This window comes from Trichomonas vaginalis, chromosome IV (genome assembly GCF_026262505.1).
Source record: "Trichomonas vaginalis G3 chromosome IV, whole genome shotgun sequence".
NCBI lineage: Eukaryota > Parabasalia > Trichomonadida > Trichomonadidae > Trichomonas > Trichomonas vaginalis.
The window spans coordinates 856118-876471 of record NC_067206.1 but is presented as its reverse complement, the minus strand read 5'-3'; the positions used below and the strand labels follow the sequence as shown (position 1 = coordinate 876471).

The following is a 20354-nucleotide window of genomic DNA, read 5'->3' as shown; positions in this document are numbered from 1 at the left end:
TTTTTTCTGCATATGAATCAAACCTAAACATATTTTTTCTTTCATCGTTTTCTTCATGGATAATAAAAGTGACATTATTAAGGTATTGGAAGTGAAAAAGTCTTACAAACGAAACACATTTTAAAATAGAGACAGAACAATACATGCAGGGTGTTGAACAACTCAATCGCAAAATAACAAGATTCTATTCTAGAACAAAAGAGAGTTGAAAATTATATCCTTTATACAATATTATTAGAAATATCCCACAATTTATCAGGGATATTGTTTAATTGAAGTATGTTTGTATATTTTGTTTGTTGTTTAGTACTAAATATAGTAAAATCATGATTTTTGACAATTTACAAAAAATTCAGTCAAATTGAAAATTATAAACGTCTGCAATGAACGTTCGAGCCTTCAACCAAGATGGGGAAGAGTCCGAACTTAGGATGTCCAGCCAAAACGAAAGTTTTCTTGAGATATCCAAGAGATTCAATCATGCGATCGAGAAAAGCCCTTCAGAAGAAACAGAAATTGCATTACAGCAAATTGTGAAAGAAGTTCAGCAAAAAACAAGAACAGACTACGAAAAGATGCTTATTTTCCAATGCCAAAGAGAAATTGCAAGAAGTTTAATCAAACGAGAAAAATACCAAGAAGCAATTCCATTTTTGCTCGAAACTCTCAAAATAGATCAATCACGTACTAACTTATGGGCAGACTTAGCAATTTGTGCCCAAATGACACAAAATGCAGACTTGTATCGCGCTGCTCAAGGTAAAGTTCAAAAGATTCGTCCAGAGTTGAATTTTGTTCTTCCAAAACCAGAAATACCACCGATAAAATCAATCCAAATCGAACCAGAATTCATAAATTACACTTTAAAGGCTGATTGTTTCAGACATTTCTTGACAGCCCTTGAAGTTGGAAACAAACAAAATCCATATTCGATTCTTGCTATTTCTCTTGACCACGAAATTTTAAGTCCTGATACAAATACACCAAGAAAATATGGTTTAATTCCTCATATTCCTCAAGGACAATTACCTGAAATCCAAGGCAAGCAATATGCCAGATTAGGAGGCATGACATTTGTTGAATTTTTGTTCCAAATTGGTGCAGAATTAATTGCAAACAACACTTTATTGTTTGATCAATCTGTACATATCATTACAACCAAAGCAATCAACAAAATTGCAGAATTGAAGTTCAGAGAAGCAGTTCCAGCTGAACTTTCAAAGCAAATTATCGATCTTTCATCGAAATACGTTTTTGATTCATTGACTCCAAACGCGAGATTGTTCATTGCTGAGCTTGCTTCAGTTCACTATCCACAGATGGTTTCAACTTTCTTAACAGATGTAATGCGTCCTTACATCCATCGTCCAAATGCAATTTTAAGAATCGCATTTGCAACTCTTGAAGGAGCCATCCGCGAAAACAGACCATATTCAGAACTAGAAAAATTATACCAGGCTTGTGAGCGCCATTTGAATGAACCATTAGCCATTCCTCATGCATCTCGTGTTATTAACAAAGATCTTTTAGAAGAGAAGAAAGAACAGATCGATATCATGCGCACAATCGATAACCATGACTCAGAACGTACATCAGAGCTTGCTGCAAAGTATTTTTCTGCAAAATGCCCACTTCAATTTTTGTCATTGAAGAATGTAGTCAAATTATTCCTTCAATTCGATTACAATATGGTCAAAGATCACCTTATCAACTTCTTAAGAATGCTTCCAAGTCTTATTAAATCTAATCCAAAAGATATTGCAATTTTAACAAGTCTTTTCCAGAGATTTATATATGAAATGAATGAAGATTGTGTTACCCAATTGAACAAGATCTTTTTAATGCTCACAGAACTAAATGCAGATAAAAATATCAGATTTGCTTGCGCATTAGCAATTGCTTATGGCTCAAAGAACTATCCAAACAGATCTAAGCTCTTAGCAACAATCCACAACAAACTTTCCGACTGCTGCTACTTAGAAGGAGGTAAATTCCTTGAAATCTTAATAGAATCGTTGATTAATGAGCCATCACCAGATTTAGCACCAGAAACAAAGGCATTTGGATGCTATTTCTCTGATTGCGCATTAACTTCTTCAACTCATGAATCTAATCTTACTCTTAGATGCTCTCCATTCATGCAGCAGTACTATAACCATCTTAGAAAACTCGAAGAAAAGGGAACTGCTACTCCAAATCAACTATTTACTCCTTATTTGTTGTTATGGATGCATTATAGAAGCGAAAAAGCAGATGACAGGGTCAAGAGGACACAGTGCTTGCATGAAATAGATGGCTGGTCAGTTTACAGGATCGTAAAAAGGAAAGAAAACATGATTGCAAAAACAGCTCAACTTCCTAAGGAATTAACGACACCAATGCTGTTAGAAGAAATGCTCAGAGAAGGCCAGGAGTCAAATCCAGCGGCCAGAGTTGCTTTAGCCAAAATTATTATCAAACAATATATCACAAAAAGACAACAAGAAGCAAATCAGCGCATTACTTCTGTATCTGTTCCTGTTGAAGATAAGAATTCCAACAAGAAGATGCTTGAAGATGCCCTGAAAACATTGGATGCAAATGGATCTGACGTTACTCCATATCAGAAATTAATTAGAGCTATCATATTATACTTCAATGACAATAAGAGCCAAGAAGCACTCAACATTATCAAGAGTTTAGGTCCATTTGACGACAAACCACGTAAAGAAGCAAGAAGATTATATTGGACAATGAGATTACTCGATGAAAATGGCCTCAACAAAGATCCAGCAGCTACATTATCAGTTAATGCTGCATTAAATCTCATGGATAGACTCAATAACTGCAGCGAATTCAATGTTTTGTTATACACAGCTGCAGGAAAACTCAAAAACGATGCAAATTTGTTCAAGAAAGCTATAGATACATATTGCAAATCAAGAATTGTTCTCCCACAACCATATGTTGAATTTGCAAAGCGTATTGAACCAAATGAAGCATACAAAGTTGTTTCTAAATGCGCAAGAACGAGATCAATGAACATAAACAACTTCTTCCACTTCGATTTCAAAGTTCCTTTCTTAATGGGATCTCCTGATGACTTGGAACAGACAAGAAGAGACCTTCTCCAAGTATACGTTGACTGCGCATGCAAATCAGGAAACTTCACACAAGTTTTCACTCTTATCAATCCAAACAACAAAGCTGATAGAAAATTGTCAAGAGTTTTCAAAGAAAACAGATTCGTTTATGGTATCGATAGAACAGAGATCTTTGTTAGATACACACAAGAACTCGTTCCAGCATACGAGAAGTCCAAGAAGAAAGACATAGAAGAAAGAAGTTTGGACGCGTTGTGGAAATCTGTTTTGATTTTAGATATGAAAGAAAAGAACGGAAATCGTGCAATTCCTGAGAATTTGGTCAAAGAAGTTGAAAGAGTACAGAAACAGTTGTTGGAAGTTTGCTGGAAGAAACTCATTGGTGAGAATCTTCCTGAAGGAGCAACTGTCGATGATTTGTTCGTGAAATTAAACGGCGTCGTCGAAGAAGAAGAGGATGACGAGGAAGAAGATGGAGATTTCGTTGACTCTGGCGATGATGAAGAGGAAGATGGAGGTGCTGCTGAAGAAGGAGCTCCAAATGAAGGTGGAGATGATGATGCAGCCGAAGAAGATGAAGGAGAGGAAGATGATGATGACGCTAATGGTGAAGAGGAGGAAGAAGGTGAAGCAGAAGAAGATGGTTCTTCCGGCTCCGATTAATTATTATTTGATTTATAGTTTTTTTTATATATATAAAAGTATTTTTGCATATTATAACACCATTGCAAATATTTCTTCCGTGTTCAAGACTTCAGTATCTGAGACAATTGTATTCAATGTAATCGACAATGAATCCCTATGATAATGCCATTTATTCACTGTAAACATCCATATAAAGATGGTGAAATTATATACAAATCGATATATCAGTTGATCAAACATGAAATCTGCTTCATTTCACGATAAAAAGTGATGTTTTATTGAGTTAGAGATAAAATAAATATTACATTGATAGTAGATATTACAAATATACTTACAATATGTCATCGGATTGGGAATCAAATTGTTTCCAAATTGAATCTCGAAGATATTTTTGAAATAAGTAGAAATCTAGGTTATTTACACATAGGATATACAATATTCAATATCAAAGACTTGCGAGTTGTCAGACCACTGAAATCGAATGAATTCAAATTTTGAGAACGGCAGATCTTTAAAAAGTATCACGCATATGATGTAGAATCTAGGAAATCCAAAATCGATTCACTGGCAAATTGAATGGCGTAATGTGAACTTACGAAAGTGAGGTGAACCGTTTTGTTGATTCCAGTGAAAAAATCGCCAGTGTTTTCTGCATATTTTGGCATCGTATAATGAAGTCTACACAGTTATCAGGCAATCGATGCTATTTTGAAAGAGATTTTTGAAAAAATGAGATATTTTGGATGAAACATACAATTTTTTTTATTTTTCTAACAGATGTAATATTAATTAGTGAAATATATCTATCGAATCTTAAAATACAATACAAACACGCTTAAAATTCGTCTCGCAATTCAGGACATCGAACGTCCTCTTTGTTTTCCTGCGATAATAATGATGGAGAGGGAATGGTTTCCGAAGGTTTTGTATAGACTGGTAAGCTTGTTGCCCAGAATGTGGGAAGAGGCGCCGCTGACGGTTTGTTTAATTTTGGCGGTTCAACAGCATTTACCGGCGCTTTCGATTTCTGCTTCGTAGGAGCATCACTCTTATATACAGATGATATCTTACGGAATACCTTAGGTTTTCTCTCCATTCTTAGCATTTGCAAATCACGGATCCGAGCAGCTTCCATAGCTGTCTCCGGATCTATCAGAGAGCAAACGCGGTCGTGGAACAAATCTCTGTCTTTTGTAAGACTTGCCCACTTCTCTGTGTAAGATGCGCCATTTTTCGTTTCGGGAAGAACAAAAATCACATCACCTTCTTTCACACCATACATGCTTAGTGAGAAACTATCAGTTAGTTCTATCCCGTTGTGAACGAACTTGACAATTCGATCTGGAATTAACTGCAAAATGTCGTTAACTGTTGCAGTGGAGAGCACATTTGCCTTCAAGATCCATCGCCCGGGATTGTACACCATAATACAAAACTTGGGTGGTGAATCATTGCGGGCAATGCTCTCCATATAATTTATAATCGAAAAACCGTTAGTCTACAGATAATTTTTTTTTTTGAACTTCGGTTGAAAGACATCAACTTTTTAACGCTTATTTTTGATACACTACCTGTACATGTTAAAACCCCTATACATCATATTGAGAGAATTTTTATAAAGGAAACTTTTTTTGGCGTTTTCAGAAACTCGTTGGCCAAATGATTATATTTTGAGAGGCATTTGAAAGAATGCAGCATTTCTAATCTTCTATTGGTATACATTACATTTCGACCATTCTTCCAAGAAACCTTATTCCTGGCAAAATGAATGAACTTTTCAAAGTCAGCGGAATAATTACAATCATTGTATTTTAATTAAATCATTCGAAAGGACTAGGCCTTTTAGTAACAGTTTCAATAATAATTCTTGAATCTTGATATCTTCAAATTGATCAAATTTTCCAGGGGATTATCCAACTAATCTGGTACGAACAGTTTCATTGTTTGTTGAATTAGAGCAAATTATATTGACTGAAATACTCTTACTGATTGATCTAAAGATCGAGGGATTACAAAATCTTTTAGACGTCCATTATTACTATGTTTTTCTGTCTTCACACATAGAGTATAAGACTTATATATTTAAAGGCTGTTTGTCAGCCTCGACCATCATTCTCGGAAATTTATTTCAGGAAAGAGAACTCGTAAATCACTCATAAATCTTTAATTCTACTAGATGGTGAATTGAATATACAAATGACAGCTTCTAGAGATCTAAAAAATTGAATGGTTTTAAATTTGTTGATAGTTAGGCTATTTCAATCTATGAGTACTCATTAAAATTGGTACCAATGATGTATTTATAGAAGACATGCCTCAAAGAAGAGTAATTTTCCGGAATTTGATATTATATTCGTATTTTTGCTGATAGTTAAAAAATCTTATTAATCACATATAGCTTACTATTTATTTCATATAAATTATGATGATCACACCCATAACTTGACAAAATTTTTTCTAATTGCAGGGGATTTATCCTTTGTCAATTTTTTTTCACTTCAAATGAAGTATCAAGTTTACACAGAAACTGCTGAACTCCGCGAGCTCTGCGAGAAGTCAATCAGAGAAACACTCGAGGCCGGCTGGCTTGCCCCCGGAAAGAAAGCGACCGCTGTTGAGAATTTACTCGCAGAACACTTCCATATGAAGAACGGATGCTTGGTTAACTCTGCTAAATCAGCACTTCTATTATCACTTGCTGCATATGGCGTTACACATGGTGATTACGTTAAAACTGATGATTTTGAAGGCGTAATCAAATTTTTAGGTGCGGTTACAACACAAAATGGCTCCGAAAAGCCAAAAGCTCAAATTGTTGAAGGCAAGAAATCTACTAATATCGAAAAAATCGCTCCAATTTTAATTCGTCACCAAGAAAATTATCTTATGGACCCATTAGATGCTGTTGATGTTGAAATTTTCACTCTTACTAACTGCTGCTGCGTAGTTATCTTCAAATCAAAGGAAATTTACAACGCAGTTCTTAGAATGAGAGATTGGGGTCGTGCTGGCACACAAGACGAAGATTTCGCAGGTAGATACAGTCAATTCGTTCTTGGAGACACACATTACGATTGGAAATTTGTTTTCAATGAACTTGGATTCAATTTCAAGAGTTGCGAAATGGCTGCATCAGTTTGCCTTGAATCAGTTAAGAGTATTCTTGCTTCTGAAGAAATTTCTCTTTGAGTTTCTTTCAAAATCAATATTTTTCATTATCATTTTTATATGATTTTTAAATTTTTGTCTTTAAAGTTTTAAACACTACGATTTCAATTATTCTAGTTCAAATAACTTGATTTTTAAAAGCAATCTTCATAAATTATAATATAACACAAAAATAATTTAATATTTCCCAATTCTTCTTATTAGAATGCATTTATACTAAATTCCACATCAATAATAACTAAATTTAATCTAATATGTTTGTATTTCATTCTAATTGACATATCCATTGTGCTAAGATTGTTCTGATTCTACAATTTACAAGCTTAATATCTCCGTTATACTATTTAACAATATCTCTTTTACATATGGAATATCAGATATTCTCTTATAAACCATAAGGAAGCTCCTATTACTTGAATGTGTTTGTGATCAATATCTCATGGTAAAGTGAGCAATTAGTCTGCACAATTCGGTTTTAAAATACTATAACGAGATGCATATTCTTCATTTGCTTATTGATGTACCTTGGAAAACTCATATTTGAGATTTTGGCGGTTTTTAAAATAAAATTTCGCGGCAATTTCGAGGGAACCCTAGCTTTCATTCTGACTTCAGCGGTCTATTAAATGAGTCTGAAGCCAGAATTGTGGATGTTGAAGGGACTTTTATACATTTTAGCGATAATCCTTTGAGTGCCGAATCAAATTTGAATATTTCGACAAATTATCCTGATTCTCAAGTCGGTTTATCAAACACTTCACCACTTAGTTTTCGAAATGATTACATGAATTCACAAAATTTCGATAATTACACTCAATTCAAAACAATCAAGCCAAGAGTTAAAAATAGTTTCGATAACGACAGTAAACAATCATCACCTTTCCAAAGTATTCGTTATTCTCCAAAAAGATCTCAAATTTCGCGTATTATTCCAACAAGAACTTCGATATCTCCTTTACCTGAAAACGAAACCGAACAAATGTTTACTGTTTACGATTCTCAAGAAAGCAGCACTGAATCTAACATCAACGCCATCACAAGTAAATACATTTCAAAAAAATCAGATTTAGAACAACCACAGAGTCCTTCAAAGTTCCCATCGGGCTCTCCAATCAGACTACTACCAGAAAACAAATCATACAATCTCGATAATCTTCCTTCAGACGCTTTTGCTCAACCAATCGAAAAAGAAGAAGAAATCGTACCGATTATTTTAGATTTACCATTACCACAGCGAATAGCTCGCAAAGACACAGAATCTGATACAGAATTTACACCTTCTTCCCTTACAAAAGAAGATTTTATAAATTATATCGGCCAAGACATCGCAAAATCACTTAACTCACGCCTTTTCAAGCAAAGAATAAAAGGATTAAACGAAATACAAGAAATTTTAAAATCAGAACAAGATCTAGATAATATCGCCGAAATTTTCTTTTTGGGATTGTCAATTCTACCTGGATTCAAGGAATCCAACCTCACCGTCAACCAAATGATGATCGATATCATAAGACACATCATCACAAAAGCGGAAAACATCTCAAAATCAACAGTTTTCATGATTCTGCCGTATTTAATTGAAAAATCATCAGACGTCAAGTTAAAAAAATCGATTTATGAACTGGACATGATGATTTCGGAAGCTTTATGTCCTTCTTTCATGGTTTTACAATTATTAGAAATATCTTCATCAAAAAGGAACCAAAAGATGATCGCTTCTTCACTGGATGTGTCACTAAAGATACTAGAAACGTTTGGACCAGGTGATCTCGATGTAGATGCTTATATTCCGCTGTTAATAAATTCATTATCAAGTTCTAACTCGGAAGTGAAGAAAAACGCGTTACAAGTATCAAAGTATTTATATAAGAAGTTCGGTGATGCTATTTATAACATAAATGAGAAGCTTTCTCCTGCTTTAAAATCACAATTTTTAAATGAACTGTCAAATGCACCGGAAATACATTCTCCAAGCCGTAATTACTTCAGACAAAGAGCTCAGTCGTATAAACCATCAACAAATACTGTAAAAGAAGAAGAAAAACAGCCAATGAAAATTTCTGACATAATTACATCGGAACAATGCCAAAAAATTATGACATCGACCAAATTTGCCGAACATAAAAACTTTCTACAGTCATTAGAAAGCGCAATTGAGGCTTGCCACTTCAAAATTCAATCATTTGACTTAGAACCTATATTAAAATCATTAAAATTCCTTGTAACCAATGGAAATCAAAATATTGTTGCTCTTTCTTTATCTGTAATGCGGAAATTGGCTGAATCTTCCGATAATGGAATTTCAAAATTTACAAATTACGTCGCAGAAGCTGTAATTGAGACATGGGGAGACCAGAGACAGAGTTTAAGAGAAACAGCTACAGAAACAGCAGTTATTTACAAGAATACTCCTGTTTTCATAAAATTAATCACAAATATTCAGAATTTTCCATCCGGAATGAGGTTAGAGATATTAAAATACGTTGAGAGAATGTCAAATGACATCAATTCGCAGGATTATTCAAAGATTACTCCAATAATTTTTTCATCTATCGATGATAAAAGTCCAAATGTAAGGACTAAGGCATTAAATGCGGCTATGATAGTTAAAAGTTCATGTCCTGAAGTTTTCCAACAAAATTTTGAAAAATCTTCTTCACAAATTCAGAAAAAGCTCTTACAATTAAGCGCAGACAACTCTCCAGTGAAGAAAACAGCAGAGAAAACAGAACCAGTCAAACAGGAACCAATGAAACAAGTTGTTTCTCCGAAATCAGAAAAATCAAATAATGAAACAGAGAAAACAGAAAAAATAACAATAGTATCAACAAAAGAGAAGAAAGAAAAGAGACTACAACAGTTCCAAGACCTTCTTAACCAACAAAATCTCCCAGAAAAAGCAAAAATTACCAAAATTTCTGAACAAACAAAAAGTGACAGCCAATTAATTTTTCCTCCATCGATATTCAAAGGCTTATTTTCAAATATATTAGCGGAACAGATTGTCGCTATCGGGAACATCACAGCACTCATGAAAACAGATAGAGAACCTCTAGAATTCTTATCTGATATTTTTATAAAATATTTAGCAATGAAAATCAACGAACGACAAACAAAACTTGTACAACTGATCTTACAATTGCTAAATGACCTACTTACCACTGCTGATTTGTCAGAATTAGAACTAAATTACTTGATCTCAATTTTGATACTGAATTATGATAAACTAAGTGAAGTAACAGATGAAATAGATGATATTTTGTTTAAATTCAGAGTTAACATCAAACAGAAACTATTATCTGAAATTTATATCCAATTATTAAGCAACAAAACAATATCTGAAGCATCAATTACAGTAATATTAAGTGAATTATCCTTCTTACTATCGAAAGACATCAATTTACTGATGACTTTGTTCGTATTTTGTTGTAATTTGATAGAAAACAACAAAATCGAGAAAATTGCAGGTTCATTGTTAACTCAAATCAGTTATTTACTTAGTGACAATGAGAGAGAAAGTTTCGTGAGGGATTTCTCTCCAGAAAAGAAAGAAAAAATTTCAAAATATTTTTTGATTTCGACAAAATTTTCAAAATTTTCATTCCAAGGATTTTCAAATATGGACAAAACGAAGAGATTACAGCAGATCAAGACATGTATCAAACTCCTGCAAACAGAGAAAGACGTCAAAGTCGATTTATCCGCTTCAGAACTCTTGGAATTCTTTTTGGAAGAAGAAATTGATTGGATAACCGTTAAGTCACTTTTGTTTACAATTTCTGAAATTGTTTCTAAATGTAAATTTGCTAATGAAGCACTGGAAAGACTTTTCTCTGTAATCTGCTTCTTCGCAAATAGAAGACAGAGACAAATAACTTCTGTTGACGGTTTGAGCGGTTTGATCGGCGCGATTTGTTTCAAAATCGCAAATATACTACCAGGGAAGTCCATTTTTGAGTCTATTTATGATGGAATGATCTCGTATTGTATAGCTGTGACTCCAGAATGTTTTTACGCAAAATTATGGACTGCGTTTTTGTTACAATTTGAAGAAATTACAAAAAGTGACAAAAATGACATCACTTCATGTTTAAATTTTGCGAATGACAAGATAAATAATGCGACTAACAGTGAGTCATTACTTTACCAGTTATTGAATGCTTTGATAAAGACATGTTCGAAATTTATTGAAAATGAAAGTGAAAAAGAAATTGTTGAGATGAATGAAGAGGAAGAAACGTTTTCTCCTTTGATTGCTACATCAAGACACATAAGTCCAAGGAAACAAACAAAAAGAAGCAGTTTACCACCACCTCACAAATCAAAAATTCCTCAACCGTCAAATTTCAAACCGAAAAATTCTCTCAAATTGGAGTTATTCGACCAAATATCGGTCGAACCATCAAGTGAACCACAAAAGACGAATATCCCACAGAAGAAGAAAACAAGGAAATTGCCAACACCTAAAAGAAAACCGCCAAAACCGAAAATTGTCTCTGATTCTGACGATGACGATTATTTACCATTGAAAACTCCATTAAAGTCATCTCCTGAATCAGTTCGGTCATTGATTGACCAATTGGAGCAGAGGACGCCTGAGAAGAAGACGAAATCCCAGTCTCCGCCAATTATTTTGTCTTCCGTACAGAGAATTTCGCCAAGAAACAATCCAATTGAAATTTCTGATTCTGACGACGGTTTGGTTCAAAATTCACTTCACACGACAATAGAGATACCTCAGAATGCGTTTGCTGATATCTTCAACAACGCTATTCCTCAGTCTCCACCTCAGAAAAGACAAGTTTCGTCAACTCCTTCAACTCCATTTTTATCTGAAACCAAAAAAGTGACAAAAACAGAGATTCCTTTACCTGTTAGTAATGATAATAATGATGAATCACTGATTGAGCTCGCTGATGAGGAAAACAGTGCAGAATTACCTTTCCCTCATATTGAAGCCGAAAAACAGGAAGAAAGTGCTGAATTTCTTGAAGTCTCTTCAAATAATACAAAAAGCGGATTAAGTGATGTTGTATTCGCTATATCTGGCGTTCTTAAGAAATGGAATGATGATTCTAACTTTAATTGATTTATTTTATTGTAAATAAAATATATATTTGTGTTTTTTTGTATTCCAAATATCCTAATTCTTTATAGTCTTTCATGCTTAACTCAATGTTCTCTATAATATATATTATTAACTAAATTGTTTCCTGAATTCTTTGTATGACCTATGAATATCAAAGAAATCCCAACACAACAAGCATATAATATACTTATATTGACTAATACACATGGACATTCGCAATCTTGCGTCCATTTATTCCGGAATTTAAGTTCACTCACCATATTTTATCCTTAACTACTATATTCTAACGGAGTTATTCGATGCGAATCATGGCATTACGAAAAATAGCCATGGCAGCGATGTTTTAAAATCTCATATTTTTTCGTCACTTACCGAAAATTTTCGTCATGAAAATATCAGACAACATTACGATTAACATTAAATGCATTAAAACTCAATCCGATTATTTTGATTAAAACGTGACAGATTTTTTCCTTTACATCTTCTTAATTACATAGAATGGATTCACCTCGACCAGTGGACCGCTTTGGTTGGTACACTGATGGTGACTATGTAATGTCTCCAAAAGAGAAACAACTTGCAGAAGCGGAAGCTAAAAAAGAGCACATTCGCGAGCAAAAATGGGCAGAAATGACAAGTAATTGGGAATATTGGATTACACACAAAAGAGATAAAGTAGCTAGAAGAATTCGAAAAGGTATACCCGATTCATTCCGTGCTAAAGCTTGGGATTTATTAACAAATGCCGAAGCATCATTAAATGCTGCACCAGAAAACATCGAACAACTTATGCAAAAGCCAGAACTTCCTACATACAAGTCAATAGAAGCAGATGTACAGAGAACATTCACTCATACCGCTTACTTTTCCAATCCAGAAATGCAACAGTCTTTGAGAAAGGTTTTATGCTCTTTTGCACAAATAAATCCAGAGTTGGGTTATGTATTTGGCATGTCCAACTTAGCAGCAACGTTTTTGATGTACTTAGATGAAAATACAACTTTATGGGCTTTTTATAATGTATTGACAGGATTTCGCACTCTCCATAAAGACTACTTTACGACAGGAACACCGCGATGGAAATTAGCCAATCAAATGTTAGATATTGTTCTGAAAGATAAATTGCCAAAAATCCACAAACATTTTCAAGACATAAACCTCGACCTTAAACAGATTACAGCCAAATGGTTCATTCCGGCTTTTCTCAGCTACGAATGGCCTTCCGAATTTATGCTTCGCATTTTCGACATTTTCTTATTCTACGGGACCAGGGCTCTTCTTGTGTTCGCCATAAGTATATTTTGGGTCCACAGGGACGAGCTCATTACTGATTCCCTCGCAGACGTCATCACTTTGATGGACAATCTTGATTCGTCGTCAAAGCTCAAGGACTGGAGAGTCTTTTTGAAGAATTTCGATGACCTCTGGATAAATAAGAAATATTATCTCAGTTTACTTAAACAATGCGGAGCTCCCCCTGAGAGATTAGAATAATACTTTATTACTTTCATCAATCTTGTTAATATTCTTCATTTTTCTTCTTGTTTTGCATTCGGCAATTCATCAGAGTAAAAATTATTTATCTTTAATAACAAATTACTTAGTGATTTATTGTAAAAGATTGAAACATTATGGTTTTATTTTAATATTGAATGGAAAATTTAATATAACAATATTGAAAGACAAAACTATACTTAAAATGTATAATAAGCAAATTCTATTCATTGATCACTATTATTTGCATTATAGATATGGCTTTATTAGCGGTTTAAAAGGTTATATATCAAACAAATTTAGCCCAAAAAGGTAAATATTTAAGTTTATACATATTAATGATGATGATGATAGTAGTGTACATTTGAAATTTCAATGATAAAAGTTCTAATTTAATGGATATTCCCAATATTATTGAAATCAAATCATTCTCATGGCATCTCAATATGCACATGAGTAAACATGTATACTATTAGATCATATAGATCAATTATTCAATAGAGATAAGTCATGAACAGTGCACGTCGGATAGTTTTATGATATCACTTGTAAATTTTTTTTTATTTTCCAAAAAAATGAATGAAGATGCCGAAGTAGGGAAAGAAATGGATGTTAATAAGCTAAAACTAGCTTTGAAGAAATCAATGGCCAAGAACAAGAAGATCCAAGAAGAATTCAAGAAGTTAGCTGATAACCAAACAGTTTTACAAAATGCAATCAACGAAAGACAGCAACTCATTCAAAATTTGGCCTCAACAAAAACAGAATTAGAGAAAAAGAATAACGATCTGATCATCAAATTGAATAAATGCGCAGACGAATTCCAAGTTGCAAAGAGAATTATGTCAGAAAAAGAGGAAAATCTAAAACAAGTCGAAAAAGCAAATTCCGATTTAATTTCTTCGTTTAACAATGAAAGAAAATCAAGCCAAATACAAATAAATGCAGCCAAGAAACAAATTCAAGCATTAAAAGACAAATTGAATCAAGTATCACCAGGATCAGCAGAGAAAATTCCAGATTACTTAACACAAGCACAAAATGAGCTTCCTGCTCCAACTCCTGGCGAAAATAACGCTTTGAAATCGGTTTTCAGCACTGCAACATCATTATTTAACGATCTAATTACAAATAACTTACCAGCAAGACCAAATACTGATGTGGAAAACACAAATAAATTAAATGAAGAAATATCAAACTTGAAATCAGAATTAGAAGCAAAGAACAAGCGGATAAGTGACATGCTGGCACAATACAACAACAAAGTTGCTGAAATAGAAGCCCAATACAAAGAAAAAGAGCAAAGATTACAACAATTGTTTTTAGAACACAAACAAAACTTAGAAAATCAGTACGCGAATAACAATGGAAGTGTTGATGTACAACAGATCGAAAATAGAATCCGTTCTCAAGTAGAAGCTGAGAAAAATTCTCAAATTCAAGATTTATTAAAACAACAAGAAAACAAACTCAGATCAGAGTTCGCATCATCGCAGTTGAGTTCTGATGCAAATAACAAACAAATTGAACAAAATTTGAGAAATAATTTTGAAAAAGAAAAAATTGAACTTCTAAAGCAGCAAGAAGCCAAAATTAGAGCTGAATATGAATCAACTATGAATAATCAGAACCAAAACCAGAAACAAATCGAAGCAAAACTGAGAAATGAATTTGAAAATCAAAAATCCGAACTTTTGAAGCAAATGGAGCAAAAATACAAAGCTGCATTAGAAGAGAATAACAACAAATACAATAATAATATGAAACAAATGGAAATTTCAATGAAAAACAATTATGAAACAAAATTCAACGAAGAAATCACGAAAATTAAGTCAGAAGCAGAGCAGAATAGAATAAATTCTTTGAAACAGTTAGAAGAAAAGCTCAGAAGTAGTTTTGAAGCAGAAAAAGCAAAAATTAAATCAGAATTCAGTCAAAAACAGAGAGAATTAGAAGATGAACAAAAGAAACTTGAGTTGGCAGCTGTTTCTAAACAATCAGATGCAAATCAGTTGATTCAGAAGCAAATGTCTGAAATTGAAGAAAAAAGAAAAGAATTACAACAAGAAATCAACAATTTCGAGCAGAAGAACCAACAATTCGAAGCAGAAAAGGCTAAACATATATCAGACTATCAAAATTACATGAAAAACCTTCAAGAAAAACAAAAAGAAATTTTGGAATTTAATGAAAAGACAAAGAAGTTCTCTGAAGAGCTGAAAGCCAAAGAAACTGAAATAAAAACTACTAGAAGCAATCTACAAAGCGAATTCAATGAAAAACAAAAAGAAATTGAAAATGAAAAATCAAATATCGAAAAACAGATGCAAGAAATCAATAAAATGAAGGAAGAATTAGCAACAAACCAAGAAAATCTTAATAAGAAGCTCCAAGAAATAGAAAATCAGCAAAATGATCAAAATTCTGATTTAAATACACAGAAAAACTTCATTGAAACGCAAAAAGCAGAGCTAGAGAGTGCAAGAAACGCATTGGAGCAGGAAAAGGAAGAAATTCAGAAGCAGAAAGAGCAAATTTCAGAAAAGAAGAAAAATCTTCAAAAAGTTCAGAAGAAACAGACAGCAGACAAAGAGTTTATTGATAAATCGAACCAAGAGATTGTCCAGAAGACACAGGAACTCCAAAACAAAGAGAATATGTTGAATGATTTGATGAATAAAATCAAAATCGACAGAGAAGAAGTAGACAAGCTTCAAATCCAAATCCAAAAGGAAAACAATGATTTGAAGAAGTCAAAAAGCGATTTCTTCGAAAAATCATCAAAATTGGCCGACCAAGAAAAAATTTTATCAGAAAAGGAAATTCAGCTCAGAAATCAGAAGGAGATTTTTCAGAAGGAAAATGGTCAGATGGAAGATAAGATCGCAGAGCTTGAGAACACTAAGAAACAGCTTCTCGATTCACAAACAAAAGTTCAAAACTTCCAATTGTACATTGTAGATTTGGAAGACAAAAATAAAATTTTGTCTGAAAATTTACAAAAAGTGACAGAAAAATTTACAAAAAGTGACAGTCAATTAAAAGAGTTATTTGCTCTTAAAGATGATTTAATAAAGAGAAACGAAGAATTGTCGAAATCAGAAAAAGAAAACAAAGAAAAAATTGAAAATTTGGAAAATAATTTACAAAAAGTGACAAAAGATGATGAAGACAAAAGTTTGCAGATAACTAATTATATTTCAGACATTTCCAAGTTGACTGAACAGACAAAGAACCAGAACCAAGAAATAGAAACACTAAAAGAAAATTTGACAAAAATTTCTGAAGAATTAAATTTGACAAAAACCAATTTCACTTCACTTTCTGAAGAACACGGTAAGACTACTGAAGAACTAGAGAAAACGAAGAGTGAATTAGCCAATCTCAAAGAGGAAAATGATAAAAATGTCTCTGAATCGAAAGATTTGAAAGAAATTGAAGAAAATTTGACAAAAATAAATGCAGAAATTCAGAACAAACTTGACATCCAAACTTCCTTGAACTTGCAATTGGAAAACCAACTGAAGGAGAGAGTAGAAATCAAAGATCCTTCATTTGATGAATTGAAGAGAAGAGTTGTTCTTCTCGAGAGAGAAAACTACAGATTGGCAAGTAGAAACAAAGAAGAAACACCAAGGAAACAAATTCCTGCTCCTTCTCCTGTTTTGAGAGAAACTAAAGTAGAAAAAGCACAAACACCAAATCCAAAGAAACAGGCGAAAACAAATCCTGATATTTCACAGAACTACATGAAGAAGATGCTTCTTCAGTTCTTTTTGACTGAAGAAAAAGACAGAGAATCAATGATTCCTATCATTTTGAAGTTTGTCGGATGTGACGACATGCAGGTACTGTGTGCTAAGAGAAAGTGGTCTGAAACACACTCTTTCATCAACAAAGGTTGGTTTTAATTAGTATTTTATATGTTTATTTATTTTGTTTTAAAATTATATAATTTTTATATCTGAGTTTTTACTTAACTTGTAAATATACATTAGTAAATATAATAGGGAGTCTAAAACAATACATGTCATGATCATATATTGAATTCTACCACAGTTTTCACAATATCTTCAAATTTGGTAAGGTTATTGAAACTTATTCCTTAACAGATGATTTATAATCAAATGTAATAAGTAAATTATGATGGTAGAATGATCAATCTGGGAAGATTTTTCATTTGTAATCACAAATTCGCAATAAAAGCCATAAAATCATGTTATTTTAGGAAGCATTATGTTATACACTAATATTTCATATTGTTTATGGTATAATCATGATTTCTTCATGGGATTTCTAAATAAATTTTTCAAAAAATTTCCGCGGTTGTTCATAAAGTGCTTTCAAAATTAATTTGAATACGGAAATAATTTTAAATCATTTTCCATAAATTAGTCATTAATATTGATATCCTATTAATTTCAGAAATATCTTTGATTTTGGAACCTTGAAAGTGACGCGGTGTCAAATTTTATCCAATAAATTTTTTCAATCATCGCTTATGCTCACTCAGACAATCATCGATCCTCTTGCTGGCATCGGCGAAACCAATTTCCTTGGCACTGGTCGTCGATCCACCATTTCATATATTCCCTATTCTACAAAGAAAAAAGAAGAGAAAACTGATGTGAAAGAAAGATCAACAAAAACGCCAATTCCTGTTGCCAAGACTCAAAGAAGCAAGAGCTCATTCCAATCTACAAAGAATGCTTTTATTTCTTCGAGGGCACACCAAAAAAATTTTGCGCAAACAATTATAGATAGAAATTGGGAGAAACAAGATAAAATCAGAAGATGGAACTATACATTACAAATACAAAAAATCGAAGCAAACATACAAGTTCGCAAAGATCACAGAAAATTGGGAGATTTAACTCAGAAGAAACTAAAAATTTATGGTGATACTTTAAGCAGCACAGGTCCAGTACAGCATATCAAGCTCCCTCGCGACGTACAAGTCACTGAATACACTCCATCCCACATTCACTACTTCTAAGGCATCTTTTATACTGTTTATTCATAATTTACCTTACATTATTGTTATTTTGAACTGATTTCCTTTGCTATTTCGAAAAATTCAAAATAACGTATATTTGGATGCGTTTTGTTGCTTTGAGTATATTGCGCACTACAATTGTTTATATGTACTAGTTTCTTTTTTTTACATTTACTAAACTACCATGTTTAATATTTTCATTCAGAAGTGTTTCGACCCCAGGTCTCAACACACGAACCTGTAGCTTGGTGGGTGTATATATATATATATATAGAAGATTAATCTCTAAAATCTCAAAGTATTCTCTAAACCACTTCGATTGATATAAAAAATCTCTCATATGTTTTACATAATAATCTTTGTATAAACTTATTTCCTATAAGGTCGCCAAAAAAAAGTGTGGAAATTAAAAACCGCAGTTCGAGTACTTTCTGAGAGTCTGTTTGTCAGAAAGTATACATTTGTAAACTTTCTGACACTAAAATTTTTTTGGTCCTTTCAAAGTTTTTGACAATGTCAAAAAGTATACATCGGGGCTCTCAATTTTCCTCTCAAACGGCGGTTTTTTAAAAACGCTCATTTTTTCATCGACCTTAATCATAATATATTTATTTTGCCAAGGTTGGCTAGGCTTGCCCTTCGGATTTGATTTATATGCCTAAAGAATTGTTGTAAGTTTAAGAATCCACCCTACAGATCACTAAACTTTATTTAATTCTAACAAAAAGCTTCATGACATGCTTGTTTGCATTCAATTACAATCCAAAATTGAAATTCAAAAAGTGCAAGAAAACTGCTAATTTTTTGACACTTTACAAAAAATTGTCGCAAAATAAACGATGGATATAGGGTTTTCAATATATATTACAATATTATTTTTTATACTTATTTTTCAAAAAAGTTCAAAATTGAGATTGCAAACACTTCTGATAAAAGAGGATAGAAATCTATGGCTAGGGTTTTCAGTGTTATTTTGTAGCTGTCGATGAATTCTCTTCCAATCAAAAATGAAAAGTTTTTCTCTTCTTTTGGTTCAAAATTTCTGTTTTGCCAACTAAATGCAAAGGATGAATCAGTTCCAGCTGGTTTAGTATCATAACTACTTCGATTTTTCCATAAATTCTTAGTAGCCCAATCACTGGCATCATTAGTTTTTCTATAAAAAATTGTATCTACATCAGTGACTCTTTCTGTTCCTCGAAGGATGAATTTCGCTGAATGATCATTGTAGATTCCTTCAAATCCGAGATTTCCTTCAAGTGGATTAATGACAGTGTTAAATTCTTGGTTATCAATCCAAAGTCCTGCATAAGTTGAAATACCAAGTGAGTGAGATCTAGTTCCTTTGTTTGTGACATCATATATGATGTTGATATAGTCACTGCTTTCAACGTTTTCGTAAAGTAACTTAAACTCAAACTCACCAATGGTCCAAACACCATTTGGTCTTGAACTAAGAGAACTATCACTGCCTCCATCAATTTTATAATATATTTGAATTCCGCCTGAACGTAAAATTTGGTAATCTTTGTTTCTGATGTTGTAAGTACGACTTGCTGAATAAGAAAAAATCCAATTACTGGTCATTTATCAGCAATAATGCTTTTCCCGATGTTTATGAAAAAGCTGATGCTTATTTAGAACCGAAATCGAAACAAAATTTTCCTTTAAAAAAAGACAAGTAAAAAAATCGTGAAAAGTGACAAAAATATTATGAATTGTTTTCCTTGGAGAGCGCGAAATAGATATAAACTCTGACTTATTGGAGATTTTACGCTGAAATTTCCATTACTTTGATACTGTTTCCTTCTAGGATTACTATAATTTTTTTTATATACAAACAAATTTTTTAATAAATCATTATAACAAACATAATAAA

General features: G+C 32.8%; 8 protein-coding genes across 8 annotated transcripts; 6 read left to right on the top strand and 2 right to left on the bottom strand.

Moving 5' to 3' along the window:
- Positions 1-9: 9 nt before the first annotated feature.
- Positions 10-3977, top strand: TVAGG3_0005140 (tetratricopeptide repeat domain domain-containing protein; the record flags this gene model as incomplete). The annotated part of the gene is made up of 1 exon (XM_001318692.1): positions 384-3746. The coding sequence occupies one exon, from the start codon at positions 384-386 to the stop codon at positions 3744-3746; it is 3363 nt and encodes a 1120-aa protein (XP_001318727.1).
- Positions 3978-4294: 317 nt separating this feature from the next.
- TVAGG3_0005130 (ubiquitin-like family) lies at positions 4295-5220 on the bottom strand (the record flags this gene model as incomplete). The annotated part of the gene is made up of 1 exon (XM_001318693.1): positions 4564-5199. The coding sequence occupies one exon, from the start codon at positions 5197-5199 to the stop codon at positions 4564-4566; it is 636 nt and encodes a 211-aa protein (XP_001318728.1).
- A 938-nt stretch (positions 5221-6158) lies between these two features.
- Positions 6159-7012, top strand: TVAGG3_0005120 (DegT/DnrJ/EryC1/StrS aminotransferase family; the record flags this gene model as incomplete). The annotated part of the gene is made up of 1 exon (XM_001318694.1): positions 6231-6917. The coding sequence occupies one exon, from the start codon at positions 6231-6233 to the stop codon at positions 6915-6917; it is 687 nt and encodes a 228-aa protein (XP_001318729.1).
- A 289-nt stretch (positions 7013-7301) lies between these two features.
- On the top strand, positions 7302-12035 carry TVAGG3_0005110 (microtubule plus end polymerase family; the record flags this gene model as incomplete). Its single annotated transcript, XM_001318695.1, has 1 exon — positions 7681-11985. One exon carries the CDS (start codon positions 7681-7683, stop codon positions 11983-11985), a length of 4305 nt encoding a protein of 1434 aa, XP_001318730.1.
- Positions 12036-12365: 330 nt separating this feature from the next.
- Positions 12366-13752, top strand: TVAGG3_0005100 (regulation of vesicle fusion; the record flags this gene model as incomplete). The annotated part of the gene is made up of 1 exon (XM_001318696.1): positions 12484-13479. One exon carries the CDS (start codon positions 12484-12486, stop codon positions 13477-13479), a length of 996 nt encoding a protein of 331 aa, XP_001318731.1.
- A 302-nt stretch (positions 13753-14054) lies between these two features.
- TVAGG3_0005090 (ADP-ribosylation factor binding) lies at positions 14055-17770 on the top strand (the record flags this gene model as incomplete). The annotated part of the gene is made up of 1 exon (XM_051219753.1): positions 14055-17390. The coding sequence occupies one exon, from the start codon at positions 14055-14057 to the stop codon at positions 17388-17390; it is 3336 nt and encodes a 1111-aa protein (XP_051104739.1).
- Positions 17771-17849: 79 nt separating this feature from the next.
- TVAGG3_0005080 (uncharacterized protein) lies at positions 17850-18808 on the top strand (the record flags this gene model as incomplete). The annotated part of the gene is made up of 1 exon (XM_001318697.1): positions 17981-18475. The coding sequence occupies one exon, from the start codon at positions 17981-17983 to the stop codon at positions 18473-18475; it is 495 nt and encodes a 164-aa protein (XP_001318732.1).
- Positions 18809-19053: 245 nt separating this feature from the next.
- On the bottom strand, positions 19054-20168 carry TVAGG3_0005070 (uncharacterized protein; the record flags this gene model as incomplete). Its single annotated transcript, XM_001318698.1, has 1 exon — positions 19361-20062. The coding sequence occupies one exon, from the start codon at positions 20060-20062 to the stop codon at positions 19361-19363; it is 702 nt and encodes a 233-aa protein (XP_001318733.1).
- Between the last annotated feature and the right edge of the window lie 186 nt (positions 20169-20354).